Genomic DNA, 16981 nt, shown 5'->3' with positions numbered 1-16981 from the left:
AGGAAGGCCCTGCAGAGGAAGGCAATGGCAAACCACCTCTGCTTCTCACTTGCCTTGAAAGTTGGTTGCAACTTGACCACACATACATGTTTAATGGATGAACGTGACACAGGTAACTTGGACGGTTGTGAACAGGTTTTGGTGAACACCCCCCAGTAGCAAATGCCCTCATCCCCCAAACAAATCTATGGGGTTGCTTGCTGCTTTAATGATATGTCTTAGACTGCTAACGGCTTATCTTGCAGCTGTCAGAGTATTACAGTATTTGCCTTCATGTATCTAAAAACAAAGGCTACCCAGTAGCTCAAATTGTCACTGATAAGATTTTCAGTGACTTGGGACCACTGCGTACCAAAATACGGCCCACTGCTTTTCTTTTTTTAGATTGTTTTTACATGAATGAACAGTTTATTTGCATTCAGTCTTAGGCCATTACAAACGTATCAACAGTGCCACTCTCTCAGCCCCACCTACCTCACAAGTTGTCTGTTGTGGGGCGAGGAAGGGAAGGAGATTGTAAGCTTCTGCTTGACCGTTGGACATCTGCTCTCTATCCACTGACAGGAGCCCAGCTGTAGACTAGCAGCTGGCAGAAAAGATGTGGTTGCGGGGAGGTGGAGGAGAAGAGTTGGTTTTTATACCCCAATTTTCTCTACCTTTAAGGAGTCTCAAAACTGGTTTACAAATGCCTTGCCTTCTCTCTCCACAACAGACACCTTGTGAGGTTGGAGGGGGTGAGAGAGTTCGGAGAGAACCGCCCAAGGTCACCCAGCTGGCTTCATGTGGAGGAGTGGGGAAATTGACCTGGTTCATTCCGCTTCACTGCTCTTAACCACTGCACCAAGCTGTCCATCAAGCTCCCAGCACAGAGCGCTCCAGCTCTTGGTTTTGCTGAAGAGTTTGGCTGAAGAGGGACGATGATTTGCCGCCCTGCACCCAAAGGGACAGAGACTGCCAAGAACCAAGTCAATAGAAAGTAGACTCTTCCTTTTAGGGCAGGAAGATCCAAATGACCCAGGTGGGACTGACTCTCCAGGGAGATTGTAAAGCCTCAGGACATAAGGAAGAAGCTCTCTTACTCTTGCATCTTGGTGTTTGGAGTGTAAACCACAAAGGACGAATCTTTACTGAGAGACTCTGTCTTGCCCAAATAGCCAGAGACAATGGAGAAAAGTCCCGACTGGCAGATCTAAGGTAACGATGAACTCTGAACTGCTGCAATTTCAAGTAATAGTGAAAGGCTGAACCAAAAAAAGGACACCTATGCTGTAATCAGATAGGTTATAGAAAAAGAGAACAGCACGAGGGCTCACAAGAAATAAATTCTAATACACTATAATATGAAGTAATTCAATACGTATACAATGTAACAAATTGCATCATCTGTAACATCAAATTGTATCATCTATAATATGTACAAACTAGAGAATGAGACTTCCATGACTCATAAGTCCATAATATATTGTCAAACAATCTGCATCTTTATATTTGTGTACTTGCTATAAGGTAGACAAGACCAAAAGTGGAGAGTTCAGGAAAGCAAGGTGCTCTGGGCGGCGCGGCACACAGAGCAGCACTGGTGTAACACGGAAAAAAACCGTAGGGGTGAGGAGAAAGTGGCGTTCCCATTGTTGGGCTTTGCCCGGCTGCTTGGAAGGCTGCGCTCCCTCTTTCATCTTCCTGGGCTGACGGCTTTCTCCTCGCCCGCACGTTTTTTTTCCGTGTTACACCAGTGCTGCTCTGTGCGCCGCGCCGCCCAGAGCACCTTGCTTTCCTGAACTCTCCACTTTTGGTCTTGTCTGCCTTATAGCAAGTACACAAATATAAAGATGCAGATTGTTTGACAATATATTATGGACTTATGAGTCATGGAAGTCTCATTCTCTAGTTTGTACATATTATAGATGATACAATTTGATGTTACAGATTATGCAATTTGTTACATTGTATACGTATTGAATTACTTCATAGTAGTTTATTTAAAACAGTCATAGACCAGAATATAAATAAGAACACAATTATTTCATAAGTAAAATAGCTTACATACTACCTATATATATCTTGTTAAAATACAGATTTACATAAGGCATCTTTATACGCCACTCCGCCCTTTCTTAATTTTAAGAACCAGCCAACCAAATTTGGCAACTTTACAGGATTGAAAGAAAAGACCTATTTTTATGAGGGTAACATGCAATTATAGGCACAATCAGGGATTCTCTAATCTGCTTATATATTCTACGCTCGAAGAGGATATGTTCTAAAGTCTCTACAGAATCATCACCGCACTCACATAAACAACTTCCATATGGCACGCCTCTATATCTTCCCCCAAGAACAGCTGTGGAAATTACTTCATATTATAGTGTATTAAAATTTATTTCTTGTGAGCCCTTGTGCTGTTCTCTTTTTCTATAACCTATGCAATTTCAAGTAAAGCTACAATACTTCCAGTAAATACAGCATGCCCTTCCCTTTGGCCTGAGCGGAGGCACTCTTGCCCTGGGGAATTCTATCACAGGAAACCAGCTTTGCCAGCTGGGTAGCAAAATCTTGCAGCTCTGCCAGTACCGACCTTGAAAGGGCCCCGTTCCATACCTGGTCTGCTGCTGAAAATCCCAAATGGGCGAGTCTGTTTTTTCCACTATTTCGGTGGTATTAGGGCTGCTGGGGTCAGCGGTCACGAATGACACGTAGCTGCTGGGAGCTGTCACTCCGCGTTCGGTGAGGGGGCTTCCTGAAACACAGAGTCATAGAATCATAGAGTCGGAAGGGGGCCAGACAGGCCATCTAGTCCAACCCCCTGCTCAGTGCAGAATCAGCCTAGAGCTGTGGTTCCCAACTGTGCTCCAAGGAGCACTTGGTGCTCCACAAAACATCCCCTAGTGCTTCATGAAGAGACTGGAAAGAAAAATACTGTCGTTGTTCGGTTTAGTATGTAGGTGCTAGGCGAAAATTAGTGCTCCGTGACGAATTTCTCTCCTGAAAAGTGCTCCGTGACTCAAAAAGTTTGGGAACTGCTGGCCTAGAGTATAATGCTGGAACATGGCCCTCTAAGATAAGATCATGGATAAAGTGATTGGATTTTTTAAATTACATGTTACATAACAATACATTTCAATACAGTATCCATCTTGCATCCAGGTTTCTTGAGCACGTTAACTCTAAAATTTAATTTTAAAATTAAATACAAAAGGTGAAAGGATACAAGGGCGTGGAAAAAGCTCTATGAAAAATAGTTTCATGGAAGGAGGGGGAGGGGGATTTTTTTCATTATTTTTTTCTTTAGAGATGCCAATCCAGGCCTAAAAACAGAGCATTATATACAAAATGCTGCAGAGGGAAATGGGGGGGGGGGGGGAGAGAGAGAGAACCAGAGTAGAGAAAACCACAGCCGTAAAAGGGGAAGGGAGATTTTGATAGATAGACGTAGGAAAGCAACCAGATTTTGTGCAGCTGGTAGAGCGTCTCGCTGTTCTATACTAATCTAATTAATTATATTTGTTCATTTTAATAGATTTTATGTAAATTCTTACATTTCAGTGCTGCTATTGTAAGTACTTTAGAGATGGTCTTCAGCTGTAATAAACCATTTATTCTAAAATAAGGGACACATGGCAATCATATAACCTGATCCCGCTCTCTTAGCCATAAGCAACAAATGTTATGACCCATTTTTAAAATAACCCTGCTAAACATTGTGGAAAATCTTGTAAAATGATGCCCAAAGATAGGTCTTTAGGATATGTTAGGTAGAGCTGCCCTGACCTGGATGGCCCGGGCTAGCCTGATCTCGTCAGATCTCAGAAGCTAAGCAGGGTTGTCCCTGGTTAGTGCTTAGATGGGAGACCACCAAGGAAGTTCAGAGTTGCTATGCAGAGGCAGGCAGTGGCAAACCACCTCTGAACATCTCTTGCCCTGAAAACTCTACTGGGTTCCTATAAGTCAGCTGCTACTTGACAGCACTTTTCCACCAGGCAGGACTGCCAGGGAGAGGTAGTCTGTTCTGCAAGGGGTGGGGGCTGGAAGTTTTGCAATTCATCCCCCTCCCCCCAAATAAGCCTGGTTCTTATCATCTGCTCTCAGGCCATGCCAGGGCTGAAGCGTGCCTCTACTTTGTCTATTTCAAAAACAGGGAAAGGACTCCGTGAGGAAAGAGATTAGCTAATCAGCTAAGGAGCGTGACCTGGTTTGTCCGCTGCTTGACAGACTCACTGCTGTGCCTTCATGCCGAGCAGCAAGGTCATCCCGGGGGAACTGCTTCAGTGCTGCTTCCCAGAGGAAACAATGTGAAGCATGAACCCCATGGCTGTTTCCTGGGGAGGAGGTGAGCCAGAGCACAGTGCTGCCTGGATCAAGGTCAGAACAAGTAGTCTTTGGACGGAGGAACTTCCTGGGAGCGATCTGTTCTACTGGCATCCCGGCCTCCCAGAAATACCTTGCATTTTGTGATACTTTTATCAGTTGCCTGAAACAAAAGCTGGTTGGTTTTTATATGCCAACTTTCTCTGCCACTTAAGGAAGAATCAAACCGACTTACAAACTCCTTCCCTTCCCCACCCCACAACAGACACCCTGTGAGGTAGGTGGGGCTGAGAGAGTGTGACTTGCCCAAGGTCGCCCAGCTGGCTTCATGTGTAGGAGTGGGAAACCAACCCGGTTCACCAGATTAGCTTCCACCGCTCATGTGGAGGAGTGGGGAATCAAACCTGGTTCTCCAGACCAGAGTCCACCACTCCAAACCACCACTCTTAACCACTACACCTCGCTGACTCTCTCATGGAAGGCTGGATTAAATGTGGTTAATTAGCCAAGTCCCTGGAAATCTAGCTGGTTGGGAAAACTCGCAGCTGCTCCGTAACTGATGGTTTTCCTGTGTGGGAGCCACTTCTGTGAAGGAATCGGGGGGGGGGGGGGAATCACATACGTATACATACACCATATACATTGTCTCATGTCATGAATGCACAGGAGTTTATTTTACCATTCATACACATGATGGGAAGCTGTAGCCATGTGGCAAATAAGTTCCCAACCATCTGAACTGGATCTCCTTCCTCACACCCCACTTTTTTGAGCCTGCGGGTGCCTGTGGAATTCTGATAGTGTGTTGGCAGCAGCCACAAAATGGCTGCCCCAGCTGACCTTCAGTCACACAGTGAAGATCCTTGTGCTGTGGTGGCAGCTGCTAGCCAAAGCAACTTAAAAAAAAATCTGCCCAGGGTAACAAGCCTCCACCTGGGCCTGCCCACTGTGTACAAAAATAAACAAACACTTGATGAGCACTAGGAAAGGTGTTGGCAGGTGCCATCGTGCCCATGCGCACCATGCTGCTGCTCTACAATGCATTTCTTTTAATGGGATGTGCACCCTCAAACGAGAGAGTGTCAGATGGTTTGCCTCAGCAACCGATACAAATTCTCCCACCTACCCATCCCTAAGCAGCAGCAGGTCAGGAGAACATTGGCTGTGATCCACTGAGTGTATCCTGGGGCATGCAGGGGAACACATGAACACACATGGAGCTGCCTTCTACTGAACCAGACCCCCCCTGGGTCCATCAAAGTCAGTATTGTCTACTCAGACCAGCAGTGGCTCTCCAGGGTCTCAGGCTGAGGTCTTTCACATCACATACTTGCCTAGTCCCTTTAACTGGAGATGCCGGGGATTGAACCTGGGACCTTCTGCATGCCAAGCAGATGCTCTACCACTGAGCCACAGCCCCTGAACCCATGAAGCTGCCTTATACTGAACCAGACCCCCTTGGGTCCATCAAAGTCAGTATTGTCTACTCAGACAGCCAGCGGCTCTCCAGGGTCACAGGCGGAGGTCTTTCACATCACCTGCTTGCCTAGTCCCTTTAACTGGAGATGCTGGGGATTGAACCTGGGACATTCTGCATGCCAAGCAGATGCTCTACCACTGAGCCACAGCCCCTCCCCTTGATGGGAAGCTGTGGCCATGTGGCAAATAAGTTCCCAACCATCTGAACTGGATCTCCTTCCTCAACACCCCTGTGGTCTTCAAAGGACACCTTTGCAGCTTTCTAGCGACACCTAGGGGGCAAAAATAAACATAACCCAGCATTTAACTACAGAGAGAAAGATGACCAGGTATGCTGACCACATCCATGCTAGGAAAAGTCCAAGGCAGCAGGAAAAGAGGAAGACCCAACATAAAATAGATTGACTCCATAAAGGAAGCTACAGTCCTCACTTTGCAAGACCTGAGCAAGGCTGTTAACAATAGGATGTTTTGGAGTTCATTAATTCATAGGGTTGCCATAAATCAGAAGTGACTTGACTGCACACAATGCACACACACAGATCAAATCAAGCCTGAACTCTCCCTTGAAGTTCAACTGGGGCTGTCATAATTGGTCACATTATGAGAAGACCAAAGTCACCGGGAAAGACAATAAAGTTAGGGAAAGTTGGAGGCAGCAGGAAAAGAGGAAGACCCAATGTGAGATAGATGGAAGGAAGGAAGCCGCAGCCCTCGGTTTGCAAGACCTGAGCAAGGCTGTCAATGATAGGACAGTTCGGAGGACATTAATTCATATGATCACCGTAAGTCGGAAGAAACTTGACAGCACATAACACAGCACATAACACACACACACATACCCTTCTGCAGCCCAAGAAGCTTTTGCTTACCTTTCAAGCTTAAGTGCATGGCTCTTTCCACGAGAATACTAACGGCAAACGTCTTCTGGGAATCCGCTGCGGGACAGGACTCCTCAGGGGATTTCTCGGTGGGCGCCCCCACAGCAGAGGGATCTGGCTCGTGGCTGTGAGATTCCAAGTCTTGCTGGCCAGTCAAGGGCACTGTCCTTCCTTCTTCGCACTCGCTGCTGCTACTGCCGCCGTGTTCAGCGGGTTCGAGGCTGCGGGGGGCGGGAGGTGCAAGCGCGATGTGAATGCGCACGGCGGCTCCTTGAAGGTTTGAAGCGTTGCGTCGGAATAAGGGGTAGATGCCTGCAACGACAGGAACAGCAGAGAACGGCAGGGTACCTCTGAGAAAGCTGCAGTGTTTTATATACTTAAACCAGTCTGGTCTTGTTTCTAGAAAGGGAGCTTCAAAGCTGGTATTTTGACTGCTGTGATAAGCAAGACACCCTCAAGAACCCAAAGAGTTCAGAAACTGCCAGTGCCTTTTGGAAGGTGCCACCTTTGGTTCTACCATCAGGACATTTAAGGTTTAGTTTGGCAGCTTGATCCTTCTCTTTCTCCCTCCAGAACTGCCCCATTCCCCTGCTACTTGATTCTAGCATACAGCATTCAGAATTATGCTTCCTTTGAACAGGGAAGATCTACTCTTAAATATTAAGGCCAACAGATCATAGTTATTTAAAAAAAATATTTACATTATTTATAATCCGCCCTGCTCACACGGACTGAAGGTGGATTACAGAGTGAGTTACTACAATCGACTGTCCTCCGAGATTCATTGTTTTGAAAAGAAGCCCTGTATTGTAAGAGTCACCAACTTGGAAGGCTTTAAGAGGGGAGTGGACATGTTCATGGAGGAGAGGGCTATCCATGGCTACTAGTCAAAATGGACACTAGTCATGATGCAGACCTGTTGTCTCCAGGATCAGAGGAGCATGCCTATTATATTAGGTGCTTTGGAACACAGGCGGGATAATGCTGCTGTAGTCGTTTGTGGGCTTTTTAGTGGCCCGGGTGTGAACAGACTGCTGGACTTGATGGACCTTGGTCTGATCCAGCAGGGCTTTACTTACATTCTTATGAATACTAGTCATGATGCATACCTATTCTCTCTAGCATCAGAGGAGCAGGCCTATTATCTCAGGTGCTGTGGAACACAGGCAGGATAATGCTGCTGCAGTCGTCCTGCTTGTGGGCTTCCTAGAGGCACCTGGTTGGCTGCTGTGTGAACCGACTGCTGGACTTGATGGACCTTGGTCTGATCCAGCAGGGCTGTTCTTATGTTCATGGGACAGTTGCCCAGCAGGAGCACCAAATACTGTTAGGCTCTGTGATAGATTTTCCTTTTTCCCCCCGTTATGCCACAGCTGACTTACAGAAATCCTGTGGGTTTTCAAGGCAAGAGACATTCAGAGGTGGTTTGCCATTGCCTGCCTCTGTGTCACGACCCTGGAGCTCTCCCATCCAAATACTAACCAGGGCCGACCCCGCATAGCTTCCAAGATCTGACTGGGTTGGGCTAACCCGGGCCCATCCAGGCCAGGGCCTGATAGATGGTGGGGATAAAATGAGAGGGGCAACAGATTGTAAACTGGGAGAAAGAAAGAAGAGTTGATTTTTATACCCTAGTTTTCTCTACCTTTAAGGAGTCTCAAACCGGCTTACAATTGCCTTCCCTTCCCCTCCCTACAACAGGCACCTTGTGAGGTAGGTGGGGTTCACAAAATCACAAAAGGTTGGAAGAGACCACAAGGGCCATCCAGTCCAACCCCCTGCCATGCAGGATCCCACAATCAAAGTGCTCCCGACAGGGTTGAGAGAGAGCAGAGAGAAGTGTGACTAGCCTAAGGTCACTCAGCAGGCTTCATGTGGAGGAGTGGGGAATCAAACCCGGTTCCCCAGATTAGAGTCCACCGCTCCTAACCACTCCATTGGAGCAGTGGAGTCTGGTCCCAGCGGGTTTGATTCCCCACTCCTCCACGTGAGTGGTGGAGGCTAATCTGGTGAAATGGATTTGTTTCCCTACTCCTCCACATGAAACCCGCTGGGTGACCTTGGCCTAGTCACAGCTCTCTTAGAGCTCTCTCAGACCCACCTACCTCACAAGATGCCTGTTGTGGGGAAAGGAAGGGAAGGAGATTGTGAGCCAGTCTGATTCTTCCTTAAGTGGCAGAGAAAGTCAGCATATAAAAAACAACTCTTCTTCTTCTTTCACCAAGGGCTGCCAGCTGCTAGGAAACATACCACTGACTGTTCTCGTGCTTCTTGAATCCTCCCCAAGTGTTCCGAGGTCCACGTACGCCGACCCAATCAGGCGATCTGTGTCCAGAGGCCTTTCCGCGTGCCGTTCGTTCCCGTAAGCGCGCCACACCTGGAACTCCAGCCTCTCCTCCCGGAAGTACCACAACAGCGCCGGGCTCCTCGGAAGGACCACTTGCTGGCTCTTAAAGGCCACCGTCATGTGCTTCTGGTCTTCGGCTAACCTCGGCCTTCTGAGAGACGTCCACACGGCTTCTCGATCGTACAGCTTGTAGCGAAGGTAGCAGTAGGTGCGTTTGTGGACCTGCGCCTGCCCTGCAAGCAACAGACAGTGAACTGGCAACCACAGCCTAGGGATCGAAATGGTCACCGTGGCAGGATTCGGAGGAAGGGGAGAGTCGCTGTCGCTGTGGTCCTGCGGGCTTTCCCCTAGGGTGTCCTCCCAGTTCCAGCCTAAGAGGGCGGCGGCATCCAGAACGCGCTCTCGGTCCCCGGGGTGAGGAAAGCTCACAGAAAGCTCCAGGCCTCCGACGATGGCTTGGATGACGTTGGCGCAATGAGGAGGGGCCAGATCCTCCGGGAGAGTTACTGGGTACCAGCCTCTAATGCCTTTAACAGAGCACAGGGCGAGAAAGAGAGACCATTTTAGAAGGGGGGGGGGAGAAACCTCTCTCAAGCAAATAATGTTAATTTAGCGAAACAACGCTTTGGGGAAAGGAAGATCAAACAGAGTTGGGTACAAGTGATCTTTTCATCTTTTGCTGTCTACTTTTTTCTTATGCAGATGCAGAGGATGTAGAGGCTGAGAATGTCTTCTTTTTGGAAAAGAGATGCTCATCTCTTACAGATGGGAGAGATGCTCATCTTTTGTAAATAAAGAATATTCTCATCTTATTTTATCTCATGTATCTTTTGATCATCTCTTGCAGATGATCTAATGCTCCCATGGAAGGCTAGGCTTTCCAAATGTATAAATATTAGGGGGAAATATAGAGAGGGGGGCTTCTTTTCTAGACTGCTGTCTGAAAAGAAATGCTCCAATTGCTCCAGGTTTTGGTATGTATCTTTATATTTTATTTATTTATTATTTCCATTTATTACCCCGCTCTTCCCGGCCAAAGCCAGGCTCAGAGCGGCTTTTTTGTAAAAGACATATTGATTCAGATCTGTAATATTAACAGAGTTTTCCATATATTAAAAACTAGCTTGTTTCATATTGTAACCTTTATATTTTACTATTCTTGCTATTCATTTATTTTGCTGAAGCTTTGTCAATAAAAAGAACTTTTAAACTAAGGTAATTAAAGTTGAGTCTCTACCTGGGGTGATTAAGCTAAGCAAGATAACATATTTCTCTTTAGGGAGAGATTATTTCTATAAGCCTAATAGCTAAACAGCATTGACGGCTTCAGTTCGCTGGGTATTCCCTTAATGAGGGGTCCCCAGCCTTTTTGAGCCTGTGGGCACCTTTGGAATTCTGAAACAGCATGGTAGGTGCAGCCACAAAATGGCTGCTGCAGCTTACTTTCAGCCACAGGTAAGATCTTTGTATTGGGGTGGCAGCTGCTGCCAAAGCAACATTTAAAAAAAATCTGAACAGCCAATCAAATCTCCAATAGCCAACCAGAAGCATTGCTGGGCAAAAGCCCCACCGGGCCCCACCCATTTCCTAAAAACGGTGGGGACCAGGAAAGGTGTTGGCGGGTGCCATGACTCCTTGTCCTTATTCATGAAGCAAAGCAGTTTCACACGCAATTCACCCCAGCTGACAAAGGGATATACAACGGGATCTTTACCCGATCTTCTAGTTAACAGCTCTTTGGTTGGCACTTTGACTGTTCCCAGCAGGTAATCTCTTGAAGCCTGAGATGTTCCAGGAGCTGTAAAGATCGAGACAAAACACTTTACATTAATAATGTAGAAGAAAACGGGTGCCAGTGGGTACCATGTTGGGGACTCCTGCCATAGTCCATTCTCCCCTCCCACTCAGCATGAAATCAAGACGCAAAACACCCAGTTACTATTAGCCTGGCCTACAGCCTTCGTGCTGCATACCCGAATTCAGGTTCTGGTGGAAGACGGAGAAGACGGCCTCGGAATACTGCAAGAGCTCCCCCAGGCAACACGCTTCGCCGCTGCTTCTCTGGACCACGAGATTGCACGGGAACTCGTCGTGGTGCTCGAACTCTGGGCAAAAGGTGCGCCCCACGGTCCGTGTGATGCGCCTCTCCCCTTCAGGGAGGAAAGGGAGGTGCACCGTCACGTAGACATTCACTCCAACGTCTGCGCTGTACTGCAGCGAAGGGTTCTTTTCAGCCAATGCCCTTAGGGAAGATAACACACATGGAGTGGTTAGGCAGTAACTTAAGAATGCAAGAAGTGCCCGGCTGGATCAGACTGAAGCTTCCCGTTTCTGATAATGGCCAATCAGATGCTTCTGGCGACTGGCCAAATGGAGCATGAGGGCCACAGCCTTCCACTGTGGCTTGCCCCAAACAACTGCTAGTTCAGTGTGCTCTGCCACTGACCATGGAGGCTCTGTTTAGCAGAAGCCAACTACAAAATGCCTGGGAGCAAGGTTATGTATAACTGGAATAGTAACTCTTCCGCATTTCAGACAGAAGCCCTTTTTTAACAGGATGCCTTTTAATCTGCACAGCCAGTCAGAAGAAGAAGAGCTGTTTTTTATATGCCAACTTTCTCTATGACTTAAGGGAGAATCAAACCAGCTTACAATCCCCTTCCCCCCAACGGACACCTTGTGAGGTAGGTGGGGCTGACAGAGTTGTAACTAGCCCAAGGTCACCCAGCTGGCTTCATGTGGAGGAGTGGGGAAACAAATCCAGTTCACCAGATTAGCGTCTGTCGCTCATGTGGAGGAGTGGGGAATCTACCACTTAAGGGAGAATCAAACCGTTTTACAATCCCCTTCCCCACAAGACACCCAGTGAGGTAGGTGGGGCTGAGAGAGCTGTGACTAGCCTAAAGTCACCCAGCTGGCTTTGTGTGTAGGAGCGGGGAAACAAATCCAGTTTACTAGATTAGCCTCCGTAGCTCATGTGGAGGAGTGGGGAATCAAACCCAGTTGTCCAGATCAGAGTCGACCACTCAGACACCCTGCTGGGGAAAAGCCCCACTTAGCCCTGCCCACTTTCTAAAAGCATTCGGTGGGCACCAGGAAAGTTGCTGGTGGGCACCATGGCACCCATGGGCACCTCGTCGGGGATCTCTGGTCTTAAGCATCAGAATGTGCTGGCACAAAAGCGGTAGCAGGGCTGCCCCCCACGTTTAATGAGAAACCGTCCCTTGGAGCATTCGGCTCCTCCTTACCTGGCAGCCGTTTGCAAACCAGCCGCTCGGTGTATTTGAACTGAAATGGAAACGGCCTGAGCCGCCAGGACTCCTTCGGCAGCTTTGAGGGAGCACCTGTACTTCACGCTCACGTCCAGCAAACCTGGAGAAAAGGGGAAAGAAAGAAATGAATGTGCCTTCTGCCATTTCTTTGAAATCTGAACTGAGCCTTTGCCAGCATTTGGGATATGAATCAAATGGTCCCGTGTGTGTGACAGCGGACGAAATGACGACACCGCAGCCATTCATAAAGAAGTTGGGGGAGAGGAGGAGGAGGAGGAAGAGTTGGTTTTTACATGCCGACTTTCTCTACCACTTAAGGCAGAACCAAACTGGCTTACAATCACCTTCCCTTCCCCAGAACAGACACCCTGTGAGGTAGGTGGGGCTGAGAGAGCTCTTAAGAGAGCTGTGACTAGCCCAAGGTCACCCAGCTGGCTTCATGTGGAGGAGGGGGGAAACAAATCCAGTTCACCGGATTAGTGTCCTCTGCTCATGTGGAGGAGTGGGGAATCAAACCCGGTTCTCCAGATCAGAGTCCACCACTCCATACCACCATTCTTACCCACTATACTACACTGGTATAAAAACCAACTCTTTTTCTTCTTCTTCTGGGAGAGTTCAGAGAGAACTGTGACTGGCCCAAGGTCACCCAGCTGGCTTCATGTGGAGGAGCGGGGAATAAACCTGGTTCTCCAGATTAGAGTCCGTCCCTTATGTGGAAGAGTGGGGAATCAAGCCCGGTCTACCGCTCTTAACCGCTACACCACGCTGGCTCTCCCTGTGGAAGACACATCCCTGCTGTTCCAAAAGGAAGTCAGTGGGGCCTTTCAGTGGTTGAGCCCCAGACTTGCTCAAGGACAAGAAGGCAAAGTCTTCTGTTACCTGAAGATTGGGGTTTCCTGGAATCCTCAGTTCTGGGGATCAAGGGAAGACTGAAGGTCTGGATCCCCACTTGGTCTCGGCGCTGCATAGTCACCATGGCGCACAGGCGTGAGAGGGAGAGGTTCCCCCTGGCCACCATCTGGTCTCGGACATTAGGGTAGTAATACCTGCACAAGAGGGAACACAGAAAAGGCTCTGAGACGTTGTCGCTCAATCGGTCTGTTGTGGGGTGGGCTGCCCAAATTGCAGCTGGTTGTCGCCCTGGGCTACGCCATGGCAAGGATGAGGAGCGGTTGGGAGGCCAGAGCCTGGTCCCCCAGCAGTGGTCGGAATAGGCTCAGTCTGCGGAACAGGAGGAGATCGTCAAGCTCTCCACTGCGTCTGGTCGAGCGCCCCCTGACGTTGCCCTCCTCCCCTAGGCCTCAGACAGAGACGAGCATGGCTACACAGCACCCCTCTCCCTCACATTCTGGTCCTTGCACTTGAGAATCTGGAGAGGGTCTGCAGACCAAGTCCTATGGGGAAAGTTTGAAGAAGCTGGGTATGTTTAGCCTGGAGAGGAGAAGACTGAGAGGGGATATGAGAACCATCTTCAAGTACTTGAAGGGCTGTCATATGGAGGAAGGTGCCGAGTTGTTTTCTGTTGCCCCAGAAGGTCGGACCAGAACCAACGGGTTGAAATTAAATCAAAAGAGTTTCCGTTTAGACATTAGGAAGAACTTTCTAACAGAGCGGTTCCTCAGTGGAACAGGCTTCCTCAGGAGGTGGTGAGCTCTCCTTCCCTGGAAGTTTTTAAGCAGAGGCTAGATGGCCATCTGTCAGCAATGCTGATTCTATGACCTTAAGCAGATGATGAGAGGGAGGGCATCTTGGCCATCTTCTGGGCAATGGAGCAGGGGTAACTGGGGGTGTGGAGGAATGTAGTTGTGAATTTCCTGCCACCCCCTAACATGGCCACTGAGAGCTGGTCTCCCCAGCCATAGCCCAACACCTGAACCATGACACTACACTGGCACCCTGAAAGACAGGCATAGGGATCATACAGATTCATGGAGGAGAGGTCTATCAGTGGCTATGAGGCATGGTGACTAAAGGGAACCTCCACGTTCAGAGGCGTTCGACCTCTGAATGCCAGTGCCAGGAGGTGATATCAGGGGAAGGCCTTGGCCTCTGTGCCCTGTTGTTGGACCTCCAGAGGAACTGGCTGGCAGTTGTGCAAGACAGGATGTTGAACTGGATGGGCCACCGCCTCATCCAGCCGGGCTCTTATGTTCTAATGCCATACACAAAGCAAGCTCGTGCTGCCAAGAGGATGGAAGCTCAGTAGTACATACCTGCACCAGATTTCAAACTGGATCCCCCCTCCTCCAGCTAGCCCTTGTGAGGAGAAAGCGTTGAGCAGCAGCCTCTGGACAGGCACGTCTGCAGGGACCAGCAACAAGTGATGACGCTCGTCGTTGAAGACGGGGTCAGGGACGCAGAGGGTAGTCGCTGAGCGGAACGGCTTTAGCCTGAGACCTGCGAAAGGGAAGCCGTGTAATTCGAGGTCAGGAAGGGGGTGTAGAAAGAGCAAAGGGGGCTAGCTGGCTCAAGGGACGCACACCCGCTAAGGGGGTGGGGGACAAAGTGTCAAAACGAGTCAAGGTTCAGTTCAGCAGTACTTGGGGGAAAAAATCTTTGCCGACAACAACTATGAGGGTGACTCATTGGTGGTTTCATGACTGCGAACAAACCACCCAGGAGTAAGTGCCACAGACTTGACTCCACCTTCATTCAGACACCCCTTCCAGTGAGAAGAGGAATCAACCAACGTTGTCACTGGCGAGAACGAGGCCTTATGAACAAGCCACGGCCATCCTGTTCTAGATGAACATATCTCTCACCCCAAACAAAAATGCCAAAGAACACCCTGTAACTGCAAAAATACAACTATTCACTGTGTACCGTAATTCAAGATGGCACCGAGATAGGACGCTCTCATACTGCTCTCAGCAGTTGGATTTATTTCTAACCTATTTTAACCTTGTATCTGTGTTCTCACTGTGTACCGTATTTTATCACAAACCCACAAACTACATACAGAAATCCAGAAAATCTTGCATGTAGATCAGAAATTCAAAGTACAAAAAAACTGTATGTCCTCCTCTTCTCCCAGCAGAAAGCTAAAACAGTGTTTTTGGGAGGAGCATTTGGAGATGGAGTAGTAGAAAACCTTTAGCATACTGCTGTTTCATTCGGTTTTAGCTGATATTCTCAACATTTGATTATTGAATTTTATTCAACTATTTCAGCTAGGCCTCTTGGATACTTTTTAACAAAAAGGCAGGCTATACATTTTTAAAAACAACTAGATTTGAAATATTGTCGAAGGCTTTCACGGTCAGAGTTCATTGGTTCTTGTAGGTTATCCGGGCTGTGTAACCATGGTCTTGGAATTTTCTTTCCTGACGTTTTGCCAGCAACTGTGGCAGGCATCTTCAGAGGATTAACACTGAAGGACAGTGTCAAGTGTGTAGGAAGAGTAATATATAGTCAGAAAGGGGTTGGGTTTGAGCTGAGTACTGTCCTGCAAAAGTAATGTGCTAATCATTGTCCTGTAAGTATCAAGATAATGTGCTAATGAGGGTATGGTATGTTAATATGGAACCATTGTATCCTGAAGTGATCTGTTAATGTGTGTAATCCAAGGCTAATCTGCATGGCTATTGTTGACTGTTGCCTTTGTTAGTCTGGAGGTTTTCAGAACAGGAAGCCAAGCCTTATTCATTCTTAAACTCTCCTCTTTTCTGTTAAAGTTGTGCTGATGTTTATGAATTTCAATGGCTTCTCTGTGCAATCTGACAAAATAGTTGGTAGAATTGTCCAGTCTTTCAGTGTCTTGGAATATCTAAAATGAATAGACAGGACAAGGGATTGTGCTGGAAATGTGGAAAAGAAAGAGGAACTTATATGCATGCCTGGTGGACGTGTAAGAAAATTAAAAAAATTTGGAAAAAAATAGTGAAAGAAACAAATAACTTGATTAATGGTAAAGTGAAAAGGAAACCATTATTTTGTTTGCTGGGAATACCTACAAATAATATTCATGATCGGGATAGGATTATCTGCCAATATAGTTTTGCTGCTGCGAGAATTGTGATAGCTAAGGTTTGGAAACAAATAAATAAACCCTCAATTATAGACTGGAGAGAAAAATTATGGTTATATATGAGAATGGCCAGACTAACGGAATCTCTGCATGGAAATGACATGGAAGAATTTAAACAAACATGGTCTAAGGCCATCTCATATTGGGTTAAACTGGCAAAAATGGATTTTACTATACTTAGTGAGATATAGTAAAAATAGAACTTAAGCAAAACTAAATTTGGGATAACTAATGATTAAAACTACCAGACACCTCTACGGAAGTCTTGGTGATGGGTCACTTTTTTTTTTTTTTTATTGGTGGTTGGGGGGGAAAAGGGTATCTCTGAATATTTAGATTGATGTTTGTATTGAAAACTGAATGGTACTGAATATGTTGTATGAATACCCTTTTACACTTTTTTTTCTTTTCAATCTATATACATATATACTTTTTTTTCATTTCTTTTTTTTAATACTGTATGTTTTGTTAAAAATTCAATTAAAAAAAAAACATGTACTGTTGTCAAGCCAACTATCCCCCATCCTGTACCTGTGCCTTAAGTTGTTTCTGCCTAGGTGAAGTACCTTACACTTCTCCCTATTGAAATCTATTTTATTGTTTATGGCCCAGCTCTCCAGTCTATCAAGGCCATTCTGAACTCTGACCCTGTCCTCTGGGGTATTAA

General features: G+C 47.2%; 1 protein-coding gene across 1 annotated transcript in view; it reads right to left on the bottom strand.

Moving 5' to 3' along the window:
• The window catches only part of C2CD3 (C2 domain containing 3 centriole elongation regulator), a 61754-nt gene that overhangs the window by 23772 nt on the left and 21001 nt on the right, over positions 1–16981 (bottom strand). Inside the window, exons 18-25 of the mRNA XM_056858827.1 lie at positions 14501–14684; positions 13167–13333; positions 12261–12384; positions 10986–11254; positions 10727–10810; positions 8916–9539; positions 6657–6977; positions 2599–2737 (exon numbers count right to left, since the gene is read on the bottom strand). Coding sequence (XP_056714805.1) covers positions 2599–2737; positions 6657–6977; positions 8916–9539; positions 10727–10810; positions 10986–11254; positions 12261–12384; positions 13167–13333; positions 14501–14684 — 1912 coding nt within the window. The remainder of the gene's footprint in view (positions 1–2598; positions 2738–6656; positions 6978–8915; positions 9540–10726; positions 10811–10985; positions 11255–12260; positions 12385–13166; positions 13334–14500; positions 14685–16981) is intronic.

This window comes from Euleptes europaea, chromosome 12, assembly GCF_029931775.1.
Source record: "Euleptes europaea isolate rEulEur1 chromosome 12, rEulEur1.hap1, whole genome shotgun sequence".
NCBI lineage: Eukaryota > Metazoa > Chordata > Lepidosauria > Squamata > Sphaerodactylidae > Euleptes > Euleptes europaea.
Note: the sequence above shows the minus strand (reverse complement) of the source record. Positions and strands in the feature narration are given on the sequence as shown.